At 40.0% G+C, this 22,009-nt stretch overlaps 1 protein-coding gene across 1 annotated transcript in view; it reads left to right on the top strand.

Moving 5' to 3' along the window:
- The first annotated feature begins 5,826 nt into the window (after positions 1–5,826).
- Positions 5,827–22,009, top strand: part of PGR (progesterone receptor) — a 40,948-nt gene continuing 24,765 nt past the window's right edge. The window contains exons 1-3 of the mRNA XM_051609106.1: positions 5,827–5,891; positions 6,095–7,430; positions 8,731–8,882. Coding sequence (XP_051465066.1) covers positions 6,247–7,430; positions 8,731–8,882 — 1,336 coding nt within the window. The 5' untranslated portion in view covers positions 5,827–5,891; positions 6,095–6,246. The remainder of the gene's footprint in view (positions 5,892–6,094; positions 7,431–8,730; positions 8,883–22,009) is intronic.

The following is a 22,009-nucleotide window of genomic DNA, read 5'->3' as shown; positions in this document are numbered from 1 at the left end:
GGTGCAGCTCAGCTTGAAGGTCAGCTGTATTCCATCCAGCTTATGAAGTGTCATAGTTCAATTCAACCCTTGCTTTTTCTTTGTGTTGAACAGCATTTTCACATCAGTTTGGATATCCAAATTTACTTTTAAGATTCCTGGGGTTCTATCCAGTTTTTATCATCTTTTCTATGATCATTTAGGACACGAAATTTAATAAGAATATTTGTTTTAAGACTTCTGAAGAGTTATCTTATTTCTGAATTTCACAGATGCTAACATCTGTTTAGTATCACTGGTTGAAAATTCCTACTCTCCAACCAGCAAACAAGACTTGTTGCAATACATTGACTATCATGAATACTAAACTGTTTGGAGTCATCTCATTCCACCTAGCACCAGGTTCAGTTGTGTGGGTACAGCCACTTTACATATTTACATGAAATATGTATTGCATGTATACAGATAACTGAATATCATATTTTATATAAGGTAACCTGTATTTCTTTGTCCTGAGGCTAAACAATATAGCCACTTTGAGGTAGATGGTGGGTGTGGGTAAAGATCTCCCAGCTAGGCTTTGAGGGATGGCATGTGTCCTTCGACACCTTGAGGTGATGGATTCATTGAAAGCCACAGGACAAAATATTCAAGAAAGTTTTTGCTGCTGTCATCCAGCAAGCAATGAGCTTAAACCCAGAAAGCATCTTTCTTCTCCTGTTTTCTTCTTGTTTCTCATGCTCCTGCTTATTTTCTCAGCTTCAAGCATCTTATGTTCTGCCAGTCAGTGAGCATTAGTCAAAGTGTAAACAAAGAATCATAAATATAATACATTACTTCTGTCCCAGGAACAGCCATCACTTTAGTGAATATAACTCAATACCCACCTATTTCCCCCATTTGGATCATTTATAAAGATAAAAGTGTCTCAGAGCCCACTTCACCTCCTGTATCAACATTATCCCTGTGGCAACTTTAGCACCTGAGAGAAATACTGTAATGTGCACTGTCATTACCTTCCTTTCCCTCATCTCCTTTAATAACTCTATTGATTACTTTCTTTGCCACATACCATCCTGTTTACAGGTCCCTTTTGCATTTACATTTCTTTTAAAACAGCCTTGTATTTAGCAAGCCAACAATTATTTTTTAATCTGATGGTTTAGTTTAAGCTAAGCAAATACCTGATAACAGACCACAGATATTAATTACATTGTGGCATGCTCTTGCTTGGGGGAAAGAAAGTATGCTTACAGTGCAGTTTCCAAAACTATGACTCCCTCTAATGCTTTTAACCATTGTAGTAGACCACATTGATACTGCATTTTAAGGATTTAGGATTCTATTCAGACCTCTTACTTTAAGTATCAATCTTAGACATCGCACTGCCAAAAAATCACGGCTCATAATAAGAGTGCTTCAGATGGAAGATGTCCTTTGTATCTTTAATAAGAAGATATTAAGTGTCTCTGAAGAGCTCCAGAAGGTAAAATGAACTGTCTCCACAGATATCTATGACTCTTACTTGACTACAGAAACCTAATAATCTGGCTCAGATGTGAACATTTGCTGACTACATCCCTCGTGTTCGGTGCTTTCATGACTTAGCTGGTACTTCAAAATTAAAATCTCTGAGAAGTGCATATTTAATGTCTGCCAGCATCCTAATTTAAGTGAAATGTAGCATGCTCAATATGGGCCTAAATCAAATAGGGATGCAATCACAGAAGTACATCTATTCAAGAACTGTAACATATCAAGACTGTGCTGTTATTTGCACAACACTACTATTTTTTTATTCTCTACACTACATGCTGAAAATGTGTGTGTGGGGGGGTTGGGTGTGTTTTGTTGTGTAGCAACTGGAAAATGCAGTTACAGAGGTCAATTTTTTTTTTTTTTTTAATATTTCTGTGATAGAAGCATAAGCCTCCAGCCCTTTCCTTCCTTGAGGTGCTTTATTATTTTTTTTTTTTTACTATGAGCTTATAAGCTCTTTGAAGCAGTCTCTCTTTTCTTTGTTTATAGAAGGTGAATCACATTTTTGGTTGTATCTTATCCTAAACAATGATAGTACAAAACTGTGAGGCATTGATTAACTGTGAAGAAAACACACATTATTTTTAACTTCTAAGCTCTTTTCTCAAAGAGCCTGTGCATAACAAATTTGTGGTCACTATAAGAAAGGTCTATGTGGACTAAGACACTAATTCAGGTTTTCTAGAATAAACAGTATAGAATCAAAGAATCACGGACAGTTTGGGTTGGAAGGGACCTTGAAGATCATCTAGTTACAATCCCCGTGCATGGGCAGGGACACCTCCCACTAAACCACTAGTGTGTCCTTCCCCAGATTTAAACATTGAGTCACAAACTTAATGGAATTGCTTATATGGAGCGTTCTAGTCACACAAAAGTAAGACTTTACTCTGAGAAATGGAACTTAGATTTTGCCAGTCTTCAGACAATGCTTCAAGATTATTTTAAGAAAAAGTGGTTGTAGAAAAGATTTGTAATTTTGAAATTTGTAGTGTTTGAGAAGGGTGTGTACTTGTCTTGTTTCTCTTACAGCAGTTTTTATTTAAACCAACAAACATGAGAAATATTTTAAATGGTCTATCAAGGAATTTTACTGCATAAAAACAATCAGTTATGGTCAAACAAATACTCAGGGACTACTTAAAAAACTAAATTCAAATCTACATCATCACAATAAGAGTTCTCAATACAATTCTATTACTATCCTGTTGGCACTTTACACAGGAATTTTGTTAAGTGCAGCTTCTACTTGTCCAGTTTTTGAACAGAGCAAGCAAAGAGACACAAAATAGTTTGAACTCTCAAGTATTATATTTTCAAGTTCTGATTGAATTTTTAAAATACAATACTGTTAATAAAACCCTGAAAAGTTTTACTGTTTGGTTCAAAATAGTACTGAAAATAGTACTCTGAGGTACAAATATATTAATGCTGTTTGTTTTTTGAAATTTTTATATTTAGTAAAAGCTTACTGAATTTTAAAAAAATGTCATTTTTTGATATGAATTGAAAAAGTCAGTTTCAGTTTTAATAGCTTGTAAATGAAAATTAGAGAGGGAAATAGCATATGAAAACCTGTTTTTCTGCAATGGTGATTGCCACAACAACAAAACGAATAATTAAAAATTACTAAATAGCAACACTATATATAGAGCATACTTTGAAATGTTCCTGTTGAAAAAAATGTGATTCCATAGCAATATCAGGGAAAACATCCAAAGTATGTGAGAAAATCTGACAGGAAAAGGAAATTAATGAATCACAGAATCATACAATGGTTTGGATTGGAAGGGATCTTTAAAGAGAGACTAGTCCCCTCCCTTCCATGGGCAGGGACACCTTTCACTAGACCAAGTTGCTCAAAGACTGATCCAACATGACTTTGAACACTTCCAAGGAGGGGGTGTGAAGGTTATTGACCAAATATTAAGAAAATAGCAAAAGTTTTCCGTGAAAGTTCATAGAAATAATCTGAAGCCAACATCAAGTCCAATAAAAGTTCTATAGATAAAGAACCCAAAATTTTTTCCTTAAACAACAACAATTCAGCAGAATATTGTTATCATTAAATAACTGAATATAGTTGGCAGGTCGTGCAAATGAAATTAGGAAGGACAACAGAAAACCTGGACAATATTTTACTGTTAACATTGAGACAAATAATGCAAGTAGTAAACATTTATAGTGAATCTACAGGTATTAGCAGTCACATGGCTTTGTTAGTGGAGAATTTTAGCAGTCAAGTCATCATCAGCAGTGAGTTGGTCTTGTCAAAATTCCTCAGTGCTTCTTTCCTTTCAGGACCCTCGCTACTCCTGCAACCTGTCGCTCTTCATCTCTCGGGGTCCTGAAGCAATAGTAAGGAAACTTAAGGAAACAAATCTTTGGAGCATATTTCTGTGAAAATGCAGGTCATAAATACTGCGTGCATTTGGGGAAGTGGAAATGAAAAAGCAAGGCAACTGCAACAAACAGGGATGACAACTAGCTGACTAAGCATGAAACCATCTGGGGAAAACCAAAACCAGCATGGATGTGAGCAGTGCTGGAAAAAAGGAAGGCTTGGCACAGGGAGAAATATTGTAGTATGAAAAACAGAAAATCAGTATCCAGAGAAGCATTTCAAATTATTTATTTTAATGTCATGTTGTAACAAAACTGGCTGGCACAGTTTGAAAGAATCTTTAAACAACAGTTCCACTGATAGGTTTTAGGCAGATACCTTCCATCTTGCCACTTGCTGGTCAAACAGCTCTTTCCCCTGCAATATCAGAAGTGTGAAACACTGATATTCAAGAAATATTCCTATGCATCATAAATATACACTGATGTGTATCATTCTGTTGAACCTCCCAAACGTGTGTAGAGATGCCTACATGACATCTAAGTGTTAAAACGTCAGCTCTTAACACAATGCCATAATTCTTTTTTTAAAAATAAAATTTAACTTTTTTTCTCCTACTTCTTAAATGAATACAAGGCAGACTTCCAGTCTATAAGCCAGTAGTATTTTGTCAAGAATAATGTAGAAAGAACACACAAGACTGAATAATAATGTGAAGCTACTGCTTCTACAAACCTGCCCTGTACAATTTCTGATGTTAGCTTTCAGAACACTGAAATAATTTCAAAAAGTTGTATTTTTCTTCCCAAGAAGCTGCCCTTTTCAGTCTGAAAATATCTGAAAGTAAAATAACAAAAGCAACTATTTTGTGAACAGTTTTTGAAAAAATATGTCTTTTCAAAGCATGTTATACTGACAGATCATAAATAATCATGTAGCAGCTCACATTTCTCTGAATCAAAGATACACTCATCCTACTCAAAGTCACAAGGACTACCCCTACACTCATTTATTTTTTCTATCTTTTAACAGAAGTTCCTTTTCTGAGACTGCTATATAATGCAAATTATATTAAGGGTTGGGTTTTTTGTTTTGTGGTTTGGTTTTGGTTTGGTTTGTTTTTGGGTTTTTTTGGGGTGTTTTTTTTTCCAGCTAGTCATTGTCTTATTGAGCTGAATGTCTCCTGCCACAAAGCTAGCATTTTACACAAAATTCCAGGCAGCAATTAGCTGGTGACAGCTTCTCGGTCAGAACTAACTTGGGCTGGATTGTAACTTGCTATATGCAGGCTGGCCAGGTAGCCCCTGTAAACCAGGTCCATTTAAAATGTCTTCTCACTCAACTTGACAAAGTAATTAAAATATTAGAAGCAAAAAATGTGTCACTTTCCAAACATTTGGTAGAAAAAATGTTGTGCTTTCTTGGTGTACAGGATACTCTGAGGTCCCTCAATGTAATGTAAAGTGCTTTAGAGTGCCTTGGTTTCTTTGCTAATGGAAAGTGGCTGTTGTATCAGGGGAGAAATAGGGACAGAGCTTAATCCCTGAAGTATTGCTGTGAACATCTTAAGGGAATGGTGGAAAACAGACAAATAGAAGACTATACTGTCGTCACTGTGAATAACTAAAGCTTGTCTTGCTCTCTGCTCTCCAAAACAGCTCCAAACCTGCTTGTAGCCTTTGCTCAGTCCAGAGTTGCACTCCTCGGTATGCTGAAGCGTGAGGATGGAGCACCTGCACAAGAGGTGGAGGGAGAGGGATGAGAAGACGGGGAGCCAGGCGGAGGGGAGAGGCCAGAAAGCGCAGACCTGAGAGACGGACGCGAAGGAAGAGGGAGAGGGATGCGGGCACGGAGAGCGATGGGAGGGACGGTCCGGGACAGGCGGAGCGGAGGAGGAGCCGGTGGAATCGCTGCTGGGGGAGCCGCGGCGCCCGGGACCGGCTGCCCCGCGGACGCAGAGAGGAGCGGCGGAAGGCGGGGGAGCCGGGAGGGGCGAGTCCGAGCGCGGCAGCAGCAGCTCAGCCCCTCGGTAAGAGCGCGGCTGGCGGCGGGGAGGGGCCGGGAGGGGCGGGGAGCCGGGGCCAGCCCGCACGGGCCGAGCAGGGACGGCGCGAAGCAGTCGAGGGAAAAGCGGAGCTCGGAGCTGGGGGGCAGCCCGCCGCCGCCGCCGGAGCCTGGCGGGGCACTCCGCTCTCCCACCCGCTCACATCACTTACCCCGGTTCCCTTTCAGCCCCGCGGGGGCCGAGGCCGAAGCCCCCCCCGAAGGCAGCGCCATGTGAGCGGGACCTGCGCCGCCGCCTCCGCGGGCACGTCCAGGATGTGAAGAGCCGCTCGGCCGCCCCCCCGGAGACCCGCCGGCGTCCAGCCCTGCCCCGAGCCAGCATGACCGAGGTGAAGGCCAAGGAGCCCCGAGCGCCTCCGCCTGCGAGAGACGGGGCGGTCCTGCTGCAGGGCCAGCCCGGCCGAGACCCTTTCTGCAGGGAAACGGACGCCATCGACATCTCCCTGGACGGGCTGCTCTACCCCAAGAGCAGTGACGAGGAGGAGGAAGAGGAGGAGGACGAGGAAGAGCCGCGACTGCAGCAGCAGCCGGAGGAGGAGGACCGGGACTCCCTTTCCTACGGGCCAGGGAGCGGCTCCGTCTCGGACAAGGACTCCCTGGACACTGTCCTCGACACCTTCCTGGCGCCCGCCGCTCATGCCAGCTCCGCCGTGGCCTCGGCGCCCTGGTCCTTCTTCGGGGCTGTTGCCGCGGAGACGTCCGAGCCCCCGATGAGCCGCGGCCCGTCTCAGAAGGCGGGCGAAGCCGCCCCGGGGGCGCCGGGACCCTCGCAGCCCCCGCCGCGGCCCGCCCCGCTCTGGCCGGCTGGCCACGCCGTGACCGTCGCCGCTAAACCGCGGCCGGCCGGGGCGGGAGACGGCGCGGAGGGGGCGGCGGCGGCAGCGGCCACCAAGGGCGAGGCCCCGGGGCTGCCGGCGGGGCCCGGCGGGGCCCGGGCGGGGCCGGGGGAGCCGGGGCAGGAGTATCTGCACGTGCCGCTGCTGCCGCTCAACTCGGCCTACCTGGCCTCGCGCACGCGGCAGCTGCTGGACGTGGCGGAGTTCGAGGCAGGCGGCGGCGCCGCGGGGCCGCGCTCCTCGCCCGCCGCCCCGGACCTGGCGGGCTACGTCTACCCGCCGGCGGAGGCCAAGGAGGGGCACTTTGCCTACGGCGACTTCTCGCCCCCTCTGAAGATCAAGGAGGAGGGGCTCGGCCTGCCCACCCCTTACTCGGGCGGCGGGGCTACCCCGGCGGCGGGCTGCGCCGACTACCCGCAGCCCCCGCGGGCCGGGCAGGAGCCTTCCTCGCTGGAGTGCGTCCTCTACAAGACGGAGCCCACCCTCCTGGCCGGGGCCTACGGGCCGACGGCAGCGGCGGCCCCCGACAGCTTGCCCTCCACCTCGGCCGCGCCCCCGGCCCTCTACCCACCGCTGGGTCTCAACGGGCACCAGCCCCTGGGCTTCCCGGCGGCGGTGCTGAAGGAAGGTTTGCCGCAGCTGTGCCCGCCCTACCTCGGATACGTTCGGTAAGGGAGGCGGCGGGTCCCTTCTTGCGGGTGCCCTCGCGGAGGGGACGGGCCGCGGGGTCGCGCTGCTCCGCGGGGTCCTCCCGCGGTTTCTCCTCAGGAGGGGCGGCTGTGCCGCGGGGGTAGGGGCTGGCACTTGGAAGGGCTCCGGGAAGGTGTCGAGAGAAAGACGGGCGAAGTTAAAAGTCCCCCCGTTTGACTTTTTAGGCTGTAACTGCAGCTGCGTTTCCATTTTCTCTGTGTTGCTTGTGGACGTCTGGGTGTCCCAGGTCGGTGTGTTAACTTTCCCAGCACAACGTGAACTTTGCAGCGGGCACCTCTCGCATCATTTTGGCACGATAAAGCTCAGGCAGAATGAAGGTTTTGTCTCTGTGGTGGTTCAGTGCTATCTGATGTCTAAGCAGGTGACCGGCTCCAGGGTGGGGGAGAAGAGCGTTCTCCAGGCTGTCCTGTCAGCGAGACAATATTCACAAATGCCTAGATATTCTGAAAAATATTATCCCCGATGTGGAAAAAAATCCAAACATCTACCAGTTTAATTTCAAACGAAAAAGAAAACTGAAACACTGGCATATTGATTAGTTAGAATAAATTGGCTTACTATGATGAACAAGATGTTATGCATTGCCTAGAAATGTATGCAAAAGTAAGTATATGCAGTGCTACAGTTTCAACATAAATAATTGATTTTTTGTAAATATAATGTTTAAGTATGTAGTTTTGCATCTTTTCGTGGAGAGAAATTTGGAAGTACTTTCTGCTTTTCTCAGTGTGCCCTTCATAGGTATCGATGAGAATACTCTTGAGTGAGAGGCAACAAATATTAAAGATTTTTCTAGCAAAGGTGAAACTTAATTACCCATGTGAAAGGGGCTATTGAAAGTCAATTGGCTTCTGTTTGATTATGTTGCTGTACCATTCTGTCTACAGGAAAAAAAGAGTATCAGTCAGTCTGACTTCACTCACATGAGTTGTTGATTGGAAGAAGATGAACATTTCAACAAAGAGTTCCTAGATTGAACCTATTTTAGATAAAATGGATTAAAATACTACTATGCTGTTTTTCCCTGCTACTTTTCTGTTTATTGACTAGTCAAATGTTACAAATGTGCCTTTCACCCCAGTGGAGATAAACCCTTAAGCAGACAGGCAATCATACTTTATTTTCTTCTTACCCTTCAGTAGCATGATTGCAAATTTAAAAAGGAAGCTTTCAGCATAAACCCAACTAATACAGGTAAGGCGTTAGTTGTTGCAAAACTGGGTATTTAATTTCTCTTAATTCTTTTTTCTTTTGAAGGCCAGATACAGAAACCAGCCAAAGTAATCAGTACGGTTTTGAATCGTTACCCCAGAAGATTTGTCTCATCTGTGGTGATGAGGCTTCTGGTTGCCACTATGGAGTACTTACCTGTGGAAGTTGTAAAGTCTTCTTTAAAAGGGCAATGGAAGGTACTATATAATGCTGTTGTTCCTAATTATCTGAAATACAAGTTCTTAGGCACTGTTAAAGACATCTCTTTCATTTATTGCTGATGTTTAATAATGCTGTTGCTCTAGTAACGTTTTTTGTTTTCACAGAATGATAGAATGGTCTGGGTTGGAAGGGGACCTTAATAATCTAGTTCCAACTCCCCTGCCATGAGCAGTTACCAGGTTTTGGTAACTGTTTAAATACTACAGTGAATGCTAACTACACTCTTTCTTAATTGATATTGCTAGTATTATTTGTTTAACTTCCATTATTTGCTGTTATTTACTGTTTATGAGTTAGTCTTTCCAAGTCAGTGGAGTTTCATAAAAATCTTGTGTATTACACAATTTGTTTTAAAATGTGTAAATGCTATTCAAAGGAAGATTTGTGGGTATGAACTAATGATAGGCAGATAAGAATTTATTTTGGCTTCATCTTGGCTTTGAAGTCTTGGGATTTTTCTTGCTTGCAAGATGCAGAATTTGTCTTCCTGAGATAATATGGAAGTATTTCAAGTTTCACTGAACTATTTCAAGTCATAATAATAATAAAAGGCTTTGACTTTTGTTCCGAATAGCCAAAAAATTGAATAACCAGTAAATTTCAAAGTCAAGTTTCACATTTAATAAATTGGCAGCAATGTCTATGGTGTTATTTTTTCTCTTTTTTGATTCTATTATATGCCTTGTCTGTAAATGCTCACAGAGATTTTAAATGAGTTGATTGCTTTATATAGTTCAACTGATAAAGAGATGAAGCAAATACTTCTACATTTTATGTTTTGTCTCCTTTTTTGTTTTTTATCTGGTTCTGTCAAAACTGGAATTCAAATTTCTGCTGCAAGTACTTAAAAAAATACTGTTGCAGTGTTTAGGGTTCCTTAAAATAAAAAAAAAGCGTAATATATTTTCTTATGATACATAGTTTATTCAGCTTTACAGAGCTTATTACTGTTCAGATGTGAAGGCAAATACTGGAAAACTAAAAGTTTAGCAAAATAATATAGCTCAATTTTTTTGTTTCAGTGTGCTGTTGTTTTTTTGTTACTATGTTCTTTAACAAACTAGTTACTTGCAAAGTGATAACAGTAGACTAGGTGGGTAGATGAACTTTTGATCTAGTGCCTCATTTTTGCTAATGTAATAGAATTAATTAGAAGGCCATTAGAAAAAAATGTGTTATGTTGCAAGGAAAACACTTGTCTCTTAAGGCATGCAGAGGAATACATTTCAATTTCACCAGCTGTGTTACCTGGTCTCTTGGTTTGGTTTTGCAGTTTTTGCTTTGGTTATTTTGGTTAATATGCCATATACTTTTAGAAAAGACAGGGAGCTAAGTTTTAAGAATGAGTCTAGTGTCATTTATGAGTGCTATATTTAAAAATAAGTTTGTTACTCACTTTTCACCCATACAGTAATATGTTAATTTTAAAATTTAATTTAATTCCAGCACTTTTGAATTTCATCTCTTTCCTAAACTAGTAACTGTTTGTGTTTGTGCAGTAGATGAACCTGCTGAAAAATATCTTATTACTGTTCAGCAAAAAAATTTTAATGGTAAATGTTAAGAAGACACATAAATGAAGAAGAATAGCTGAAGGTTGTTTTCATTGACTATTTAGTCAAAGTGTGTATTTGCAGAATCTTACCAGATTAAGAATACGGACATACAGAAAAAGAAGAGGTCTACACAATTACACAAACAAGATGCTTATGTTTTACATAACAATTTCATACTTCTCATTTTTAAATTATTCCAAAGACTGAAAGTATGGTGAGGAGGTGTGTTTAAGTTTTTTAGTAAGAATGTTCAAAGAATGGACAATGACCACAGGCTACGTGGCTGTAATAAGAAAAAATACAGGTTCTTGAGTTGTAGAGAGAAGAGTGACAGGCATGAGCAGTGTGGGCATGAGCAAAACGAACAAATACAGAAGGTGCAACTCGAAAGAGAGTTCCTTGAAGAGATGGACTTCTTATTTTAATGAGAGCATAGGACATCATTGCTGGCATTGGAATTATCCTATTTATGGGTAGATACTTGATTTAGTTTCGACTTAAAGTATTTTTGTTTATTTCTTATCAGAAATAAATGTGAAGAATTACTCTTCTGTAAGAAGAAACAGTATTTTTCTTGTAGGTGCAACAGAAAATAGTGTTTAAAAATTCATAATGGCAATTGTATACATTGATACACTTTTCTTTTGCAAGATGTGCCACTGCCCATCAGTTCTTTGAGTGAGAATGCATTATTTACCTTTTAAAATTTTTAGTACTCCTACAGATACGTGGTTTTATTTTTTTCTAAATAATAATCAATTCAAATAAGATACTGAACTTGTGAGTGCAAATTCACGATCAAACCCTACTTTTCATACACACTCCGTAAAGTACTGGTCGCTATGAGAAATTCAAACATTGGAAATAGATGGATTTTGCTACTTCTTGGATTTTGAGCTCTTTTTCATATGTTACCAGGTTTTCCAGTGTGTAGATAACAAAGTACATAATATAGTGGTATTAAATTTGTTGGAAAATTACTATTTTCTATTTTCTATTTTAATTATTTCTTTCGTCCCAGGTACCATTTTTTAATTTTTTAGAAATGTTTAGTTGCATTTAGACATTGCACCTTTTCCCTTTTTTCCTTTACAAATAACTTATTTACTAGTCCGTTGATTCACTTACTGTAACAAATTACAAGGCTTTAAAAAAGTGTTTTAAAGATTTCCTTTGAGTATAATGAAAACAACATAGCTTGTTTAAGAAATCTAAGTTGGTTATGACATTTGAAAAGACAAAACTGGACTCCGTATGCTGATGGGGTTATGCTGTTCCTCTGAGCTGTTGAGCAGTTTGGAGTGACCAGCCAAAAAAATTTCAGAAGTAGTATTTAAAAGGCTTTCAAATATGTAGAATTTCTATATTTGCAGAGTAGTTTGCTGTTGATGATCAAACATTTTTTTAAGTGCTACCAATATATCTATTTCATTGAAACAAAAATTAGGTATAATGTTTCTAATGTGGCTTTTGGAGAATGAAGATTAAGAAATGAACTCTTAGCAGAAAACTGTCAAATATTAATTAATATTGTCTTCATTAAGATGGCACATCTTACATGAAGGTGATGATACTTCCGTGTAAAACCATGCAGGGCAACCATGATCAAAAAGCTTGTGGAGCACCATGGTCAAATTTCTGTGCTGAACATTAGCCCAATGTGTAGAGTTTTAGGATTCTAGAGTTACTCTGTTGCTGATGTGGTTTATTTGTGGCTTCCATACTTGCCTTTTTCTTGAAAGCTTCTCCTTTGCAGTGGTTTTACTAATGAAAAGATAGATTTCCCTAAATCTTAAAAAAAATTGTAAGTGTGGTGTTTTACTATATGAAGTCCTATTTCTAATTTTAGTTCTATATTTATATGTATAGCATTTGCCTTCCTTTGTACTTGGTTTGTATTATTCACATTTAATGACAAGTAGTTGCCTGAACCAGAAAAATTGAACATAATAGCATCAGGGAACAGCTCAACTGTATGAAGTAGCCAACACTTAACAGACAGAGTTAAGAGAAGTTTTTGTCTCTCTGAGATCTGAATTTGGGCAAACTCAACCTGACAGGAGCAGAAATTTTCACTGTCTGTAGAGGGAAGGATACTTGCGGAGGCAAGTGGAGGAATTAAAGATGAGCTACAGCTATACAGTGAGAAGGCTGACCATGACTGCAACCAAACCTTCTGATGAAGTTTATGTGACTTCTGTGTGTAGGCAGTTTTGTGATGACAGTGCGATTCACTATGTAAGTAGTGAAATACTATGTATAAGGAAAATTCCTGGACTAAACAATTGGCATTTTCCATAGTTTAAGAATGTAAAATGGCACAGCATGCCGAATAATTTAAAAGTTGCCAACTGCTAATAGAAAGTCCTCTTTGAAAACAGAGTGAAATGCAATACTATAGAGACTATAGAGAATATAAATTTCAGCTGTGAAATTTATGAAGCAAATGTAAAAATTTCCTTTTTCTCCTAACTCTGCAGGGACTTGTAATTTTTAATCCAAATTTCCAGGATGGATTTTAGGATTAGAATTTGGTGCAGTGTAAACCCAATAGTGATGGGAGTTTCCCTAAGTACAAGACATACAAACATACAAAGCATACATATGGCAAATAAGAGAGATGAAAATGCTTTTCACTTAATATAACATTTAATATTTTTAATGCTCTCTTATTTTGCACATTATCAAAGTGTTTTCATATACAGTAAGCTAAGTGTATTTCCAAATTCATGTGTACAAATTACTTAATCGAGGGTCCTAAAATTCAAGTGCAAAATGTCAGTTTTGTGAGAACAAATAATTTGCATCATTGAAAGGGAAAGAAGAAAAATCGGTATTGATGCATAATTGTTTATTTCATCATAGTTCTGACTTCAGAAGTATTTGTTGTTCAGCCACTTGACAAACATTAATTTGATTAAGTGATTTGTATGAGGCACAACAACTGAGTGAGCTAGGATTGCATTATATCTGGTGCTTTGGCTTATTGTGATAATTCTGGGCTTCCTGCTGCTCTCATTGTGACTTTAACTGGAGTTATATACAGTGGGTGGCTGGTCATAAGTGGTGTTCTCCAGGGCCAGTAGGCAGTCTTGTTTAAATATCTTTATCAAAAACCTGGATGAGGGGATTGAGTGCATCCTCCGTAAGTATGCAGACAATACTAAGTTGATCTGCTTGAGGGTAGGAAGGCTCTACAAAGGGGGCTGAACAGGCTGGATCGATGGTCTGAGACCAGTTGCAAGAGGTTCAACAAGGCCAAGTGCTGGGTCCTGCAATGATACAGCTGCTCAGAGGAAAAGGACCTGGGGGTATTAATTGACACGCAGTTGCTAGTTGAAGAAAGCTCACTGAAAAGAAAAAAAAGGAATCAGCAAAAGAAAAACTGGCTTTATCCTGGCTCAAACCAGGACATTGCTGAAGATGAGCCAGCAGTGTGCCCAGGTGGCCAAGAAGGCCAATAGCATCCTGGCTTGTATCCGAAATAGTGTGGCCAGCAGGAGAAGGGAGGTGATCCTGCCCCTGTACACAGCACTGGTGAGGCTGCACCTCAAGTACTGTATCCAGTTCTGGGCCCCTCACTACAAGAAGGGCATTGAGGTGCTGGGGTGAGAAGAGCAAAAAAACTGGTGAAGGGTCCAGAACACAAGTCCTATGAGGAGTGACTGAGGGATCTGGGGTTGTTTAGTTTGAAGAGGAGGCTGAGGGGAGATCTTGTTGCTCTCTACAACTACCTGAAAGGAGGTTGCAGCAAGGTGGGGGTTGGTCTCTTCTCCCAAGTAACAAGTGATAGAACAAGAGAAAAGAGCCTCCATTTGCACCAGGGGAATTTCAATTTGGATGTTAGGAGGAATTTCTTCACTGAGAGTGAAGAAGCATTCAAGCATTGGAACAGGCTTCCCATGGAAGTGGTTGAGTCACCATCCCTGGAGGTATTAAAAAAATGTGCAGACATGGCACTTCAGGACATGGTTTAGTTGGCTAGGTGGTATTGGGCTGATGGTTGGACTTGGTTATCATAGAGGTCTTTTCAAACCTTAATGATTCTATGATTCTCTGATTCTGTGATTGTTACTAGTTTACTAGCAGACGTGACTTAGACCGTAATCAGCGGCAGAATTGTGAATTACTAAAATGTTTTGCTTTATGTAGTGTTTTAGAAGCTATCAAATACTGTGTTAAACATCTTTTCAGGTGAAATAGAAACTGTTTCAGATAGCATCAAACTGCATGCATTAAAGGACAGCAGCAACTGACTGCTTGGTGTTGCTGGGTACTCCTCAGTTCTAACTTTAAAGGTGCACGATGTGAGTAACCTAAGCTGCTCATCTGAAATTCACTTTACAGTGAATGGAGAAAAACAGGGACTTCTATAGAGTAATTCACTGACTTATTTTAGTTATCTCTTTCGGATGGAAATAACAGTAATATAACGGTTACTGTTTCACCACTGTTTATAAAGTAGTGTCAGGTGAGGACACACTGTCTGCATTTGGTGATATGAATTCCACCCATATCACCAAGGGAGTTAATAAATTTCTGTAGTATAGAAACTTTTTTTTTTTTTGAGTATTTAATTTTTTACAAGTATTTTAAGTATTATATAGATAATATTATATAAAAAATAGATATAAAAATACGTATACTTATTTTAACTATTAAAATACTTACAAATTATTTAATGTAAGTATATAAAAGTAAAGTGTTCATAGTCAAACTATTACCTGCTGAAAACAGACTTAGATTTGATGGTGTAAATCTCCTTACACTGTATCTGGTCAGAACTGATGGTGTACCAGTAAGAGGTGGTTCTTTAGAAACTACTGAAGGAAAGACTTAACAAATGGTCATTTGTATGATATAATCTGCCATTATGGCTGCACTTCAGAGGTTTCCTGGTTATACCTAGTCACAACTCCTGCTTTTCAAGTGGCTGTTGCTTAATATTACTTAACATCTGAGCATGTTTCAGCAACTTGGAATATTTTGTAGTTAAAAGTGTCGAGTGAGTTACGTGCAAGCATTTAGATCCAGGAGAATATTACCTTATTCGTGTCTAATTGTTACCATCTCATTTTGTCCTGGAAGGCAGTATTTTATGTGGAATTGTTGGATCAAGGTGTAGGCATTTACACTGTGGCCCATATTTTGGCCAGTTACTGTAAACATGCAGCAGACTATTAGAAAACCCAAAATTTAGACATCTCCTCAGGATAAATTGCATCCTACAGTGCCGGTTTTACTCTTGTGCCCGAGAAGGGAGTGTATGCTACTTGTTTTGCTGAATGACTACACTTTAGAATCTAGTTAGTGAAATGAATCCCCTCTTTATTATTTTTTTTGTTAGCAGTTTGCTGTCCATTGGGTCTTCTGATCAATAGGCAGCAATATCTGTTTTTTTGTATGTTGCCTTTTCCTGCTACTAATATTCCTGGGTTTCTACCTTTATTACTCTTAGAGTAAATGTGTGACCCTGTCCCACAAGTTCAGATGTAGGACAAATTAAAGAATAAGAGGAGAACATATGAAAAAGCTTATCATGGCAATGTGCTGTAGTGCTTTCACTAAAATCAGAATGACGATATGACAGAAATACAAATTAAAATGTTGCTTACATTCATAAAAGAATACAACACTCAAGGATGAGAAGAACAACAGATTGTACTTTAATTAGGTATACCTCTGAAGTAGCTGAATTACTTTGAAAGTAGGTTTTGTGTTCAAATCCCATGTTCTATGTTGATAAGAAATAGATGCCTTACTGACAAAAAATCCGTCTGTTCCATCATTTTGCGTATTTATACCACGGATGTAGTTACATTAAAATGGTGACCAAAGAGGAACTGTGACACAGTGCTATTAAAAGAACTGAAAATACTGACTTACAGAAGCCAGAATCTCCTTCTAAAAGCTATTACTGTGGAAAATCTTATACTATTTTTAGTTCCCATATTTAGACTGAATGACTTCATGCCTTTCAAGATGTCACAGTGTTTACTAAACAATCTAAGCAAACCAACTGAAAATCAATACGAAATAGTAATCCAGATTTTGCAGTTCATGATAGTTGAAATAGGAGTAGAGAGGTAATCGTGCCCCTGTACTCGGCACTGGTGAGGCCACACCTCGAGTACTGTGTCCAGGTCTGGGCCCCTCACTTCAGGAAGGACGTAGAGCTGCTGGAGTGAGTCCAGAGAAGAGCTACCAAGCTGGTGAAAGGTCTGGAAAATAAGCCCTGTGAGGAGAGGTTGAGGGAGCTGGGATTGTTTAGTTCAGAGAAGAGGAGGCTGAGCAGAGACCTTATTGCTCTCTACAACTACCTGAAAGGAGGTTTTAGGGAGGCGGGAGTGGGCCTCTTCCATCAGGTGAATAATGACAGGACCAGAGGAAATGGCCTAGAGTTGCGTCAGGGGAGGTTTAGTTTGGATATTAGAAAGAATTTCCTTACTGAAAGAGTGATTAGACAGTGGAAGGGGCTGCCCAGGGAGGTGGTGGAGTCACCATCCCTGAAAGTGTTTAAAAGAAATATAGATATAGTGCTTAGCAGCATGATTTAAGCACTGATTGGGTAGATTAGGTTATGGTAGGGGCAGTTAGGTTATGGTTGGACTAGATGATCTGGGACGATTCTGTCCAGGCTTAGGACTCTAGCATTAAGGGTCAAGGTTTGAGGGTCTAGGCGTAAGCGTCTAGATTAAATGGTCTAGGGTAAGGGTCTACAGTTAAGTGTTGAGGGTAAATGATCTAGCTGATGTGGTGTTAGGTCATAGGCTGGACTTGATGATCTCAAAGGTCTTTTCCAGCCTTGGCAATTCTGTGATTTCTGTGAAAAAGATAATGCATGGTAAGGTCAGCGGGGGATATGTTTTTTTGTTAAGTGTTTAGAGTCTTAAGTTTCAATTCAGAGACTTTTTTAGAGAAAATGTTAGCACAGAAGTTAAATTGGTATTAAATAATGATACAAACATTATATGAGGTGTGTGAAATCTTGGAGATTGTAAAGGCTTGTAATGGCACACAAGGACACAAAGGGCATGTTTTCGGTATTACAAACCGTAATACTTAAGTATTCTGAGTTCTAATAGATTCTGAGTTCTCCAAGACCAGAGCATATAAACCACATAGTAAGAAGCTAATTCAACCCACATTTGCTGTTTTGCACATTCGGACAGTGTAAATAGAAGAATGTTTGATTTAGATAACAGCGCAGGTTGTTAGCTGTGTTTCCCATTTCTGATTATGAACTTGGCTAGACTATTTGCCTGGTTATGGAAAACCTGTCAGAGCAAGAACAGAATAGTCCTTACTCTAATATATTGCCTTAGCTTCCAGAATTGACTTTTTTTTCCCTCAAAAGCTCAATCTGCACCATCATCTTTAGTATAGGTAAACAGGTCAACCTATTTCCCCTTTTGTTTATTTTGAAACAGTTTGTATTTCTGGCTTCCACAAGAACCCCTGACAAGGAGTATCCAATTTAGTTATGTTAAAAGTATAATTCCTTTGTTTTTTTAAACCTACTGATTTAGTTGGTACCTTTGAAAAATATTTTAAGAAGTAAAGCATATTGGGTAGTAGATTATTGAGCAAAACTTGGAGGTTAGCTCTTAGGAAGCAAAATGTCAATATTGAGAGATATTTGGCAATAAAAGAATTTACAAAGAGATGCAATAGGTATCTGCAGTTTTTAGACAGAAATCTAAAACTAGACTAAAGAAAACACTATCATATGTTTTGCAAAGAACAATCCTCCAGTGGTGGGGATAATCCTCCAGTGGTGGGGATAGGATGATTTTATAAGAATATATTGCCAGTTAAGAGTAATAGAGGGAGGCAGAATTGCATATGAGGGAGAGGAAAGATTTGAAAAAGTATTTTTATTTGCAGACAGCAGGAACCGAGTCTGCAAACAAGTGCTTTGCTTTTGTGCATGGTGGCAGCAGTTCAGCACAGATGCACTTAGTACAAATAACTGCTTGCATCTCATACCCCCGGGCTAGATAAAGCCTTATGTTTTCCATATTTTGCACATCTGCAAAGTCTCTGGAACTCATGTTTACTCAAGTGATTTTAAGTCACTTACAGCATGTCACTGAGAGAAAGTTAATAGTGCAGTTTTTAAAGATGCTGTGCGTGCTACTTCAAGCAGTATGTGGATTAAAACTTGTCAGTGCTAGAGTACGATCTGTGCAGCTTTAGTGGTAACACAACCTGTGATTATATTTGTGTGTGTGGACCATTGGCATTTTCACCACTTCCTGATGAAAACCTGCCAGCTTAGCAATGGTCATTACAGTACTTAAAATTGTATTTACCTGTTTGTATTAGGATTTCCACCTTTGCTAACACAATGGACTTCAATGGATGTTAAGAATAGCGCTATCTTACAGGAATCTGGAACGTATGAGTAACAGATGAAAATCCCTCTTTATTTTCTCCATATTCTCGGTCAAATCTAGGCTACAAGTTGGTAAATTTGTATGGTGAGATAGCTACAAAGTGCCATTTCAAAAAGAGATGAAAAGTAAACATGTATAGGAAATTTAGCACTGGGTGAAGACTTCTGAGATAGTGGCAGTTGCGATAAAGTTGCCAGATTCATATTTTTGTTAAAAACACAAATGCCAGGCTTTGCTTTCTTACCTGTGCTCTAACGATTAAACTGCTATCCTGTTTTTTCTCTGGTTGTGGTTGTTGTTTGTTTTTTTTGTGATTGTAATAACAGTAGTAACATAAAATATACTGAATGGCAAGTTACCAATCGATTTAACAGGAATTCAAGACAAGTTTCTTTAGATGCTTCATTAGTGTATGCATTTAATGTCACTGCAATGCTCCCATATCGAAGGCAGGGCTGAGATACGACAAATATATTTTCAAATAAATGATTTAGCATCCCATGGAAACATTCCAAACAGCTTCATCTAGCTAAATATTAACCCATAATTGTGAAATTAACCAAATACCTGGTATGTTTTCAATTTCATACATAATCTGTCCTTCAGATGGTTGCTGCCACTTAAATGTTAATGTCAAGCAAATAGCATTTTCTCAGATGCCAGTTTGGCATAGTAGTAAAAATGGTTTCAGATGAGAAAATTGACTCTGATTTATCTACAGCTATGAGATCCAATCACATGAATGAGATCATAAGAAAATCTCTGACAGATGAGACTATGAAATATACCATATAATTGAACTTAAGTGTTTTCCAAATAAGTTGCTGTTGAATCAGAATGAATGGAGTACACTTTTGGAGAGGAGCTGTTAGAAATTGGATAGAGGTGACCAGACTGAAAAAACTCAAATGAAGGTGTAATTCAGGCTCAGGATATGACTGAGATTTTTTCATAGTCTTGAAAACAAGGAAATGGTCAACAGTAAGAATCAAAAGCTGCCTGAGATTTTATCAGGATAATTTCATGGGAGGGTTGGGTTGGCAGGGTTTGGGCTTTTTAGTGCTTCTTTTTTTAATGCTAATATTGTGGAGGCTTTATAAACTTGGTGAAATCATAATAAAGATTAGGTCATTGGTCATTATTAGATATTTAAATACAATTTATGAAATGAATAGGAATGAAATAATACTCAGTTTTTGAAGATTAAAGCAAAATCTTACTGTGCCTGGATTCCAATAACAGACTTAATTTCTTCCATGATGTGCACCGGCCAGAGAGATCATTTAATCCTCTCTAATCTTAAACTATAGAACTTATTAACATAGAAGATAAGTTTTTATAGTTGTGATTAGTTTAAAAGTTGTTTTGCAGCTATTACATTTTGTTTTCTAAAAAAAACTCCAGCTGTTTCAAAAGTGAATGTTGGGCAATCAGATTTCTTTCAATAAACAGAACAAGTTCTTAAAAGTATGGGAAAAAGATACATTAATTATCTAAAAAAAAATGTTAGCACAGAAACAAATACATTGTCTGACATGGTTTAGCACTAGCTGTTTTGTTAGGACAGAATGTTCTTTCTTCTGCATTTTCATCTGAGTACTTGTTTTCAGTTTGTCTTTTTGCTGTGGAGAGAAGTTATTGGTGAACAGTGTCTCATAGAATCATAGAATGGTTTGGGTTGGAAGGGACCTTGAAGATCAACTAGTTCCAACTGCCCTGCATGGGCAGGGACACCTCCCACTACACCACATTGCTCCAAGGCCCATCCAACCTGGCCTTGAACACTTCCAGGGTGGGGGCATCCACAACATCCCTGGACAGCCTGTGCCAGTGTCTCACAATCCCTCTCAGTAAAGAATTTCTTCCTAATGTCTAACCTAAATCACCCCTCTTTCAGTTTAAAGCCATTACCCCTTGTCCCATCACTACCACACGCTGGTAAAAAGTTCCTCCCCAGCTTTCTTGTAGCCCCTTCAGGCACTGGAAGGCCACTATGAGGTTTCCCCAGAGCCTTCTCTTCTCTAGGCTGAACAGCCCCAACTCTCTCAGCCTGTCTTAATAGCAGAGGTGCTCCGGCCCTCTGATCATCTTCATTGCCCTCTCTGGGCTTGCTCCAAGAGCTCTGTGTCCTTCCTGTGTTGGCAGCTCCACAACTGAACACAGTACTCCAGGCGAGGTCCCATGAGTGCTGAGTAGAGGGGCAGAAACACTTCCCTTGACCTGCTGGTTGCACTTCTTCTGTTGCAGCCCAGGACGTGGGTGGATTTTTGGGCTGCAAGCACACATTGCTGGCTCATGTTGAGCCTTTTATCGACCAACACCCCCATGTCCTTCTCAAAGCTGTTCTCAATCCATTCTCCACCCAGCCTCTATTTATGCTTGGGGTTGCCCCAATCCAGGTACAGAGCCTTTCACTTGGCCTTGTTGAGCTTCATGAGGTTGGCATGGGCCCACCTCTGAAGCTTGTAAAGGTCCCTCTGGGTAGCATCCCTTTCCTCCAGTGTGTCATTTTACGATGTGCAGAAGTAGGACAGAATGGAGTTATAAACTAAGTTGAGTAACAGCATCTGAGTAGAATAATCATCTTGGATTTGCTTGCTCCTGATGACATCAGAAGGCTCAATTATAGTAATACTTATCTAGAAATTGGTGAAAAAGGTTTGGTATTGACGTCTGTTGTATTTAGAGGTCCACATCCACAGTATTTAATGAAGGAAGTATCTATGGTATTGGTATTTCAATAATTTGTCCATACTTTTTTTTGGTAACTTTTGTTGCTTTCAAACTAAATATTTTTTTGTTTGTTTTCATGCCAGGTACTGGTAAGAAAGTGAAAATGCAGAAATGATTAGGAGATAATGAGCACAAACAAGCAGGATGTTAAACCTTATAGGGCAAACCTGGGCTTAAAGGATAGGTGAAAATTAGCTTTGATTTCTTCTTACATATGTATTTTACTTTGTTTATTTCTTCAAAATTAAATCACAGGAATTATCAATATTATACTACAGCATAAAGGTATACTTTTTTCATTCCATTGAAGAGAACTTTGGAAGTATCATCAGTTTATGTTCAAAAGAATGTCAGGATATCAGCTGAATTTCAGTCTTCTCTGGCAAGTGCTCCAACCTCAACACAAAGGCCACA

The sequence above is a fragment of the Apus apus genome, chromosome 1 (assembly GCF_020740795.1).
Source record: "Apus apus isolate bApuApu2 chromosome 1, bApuApu2.pri.cur, whole genome shotgun sequence".
NCBI lineage: Eukaryota > Metazoa > Chordata > Aves > Apodiformes > Apodidae > Apus > Apus apus.
The sequence above is the reverse complement of the archived record's forward strand: the minus strand, read 5'-3'. Positions and strand labels throughout refer to the sequence as shown.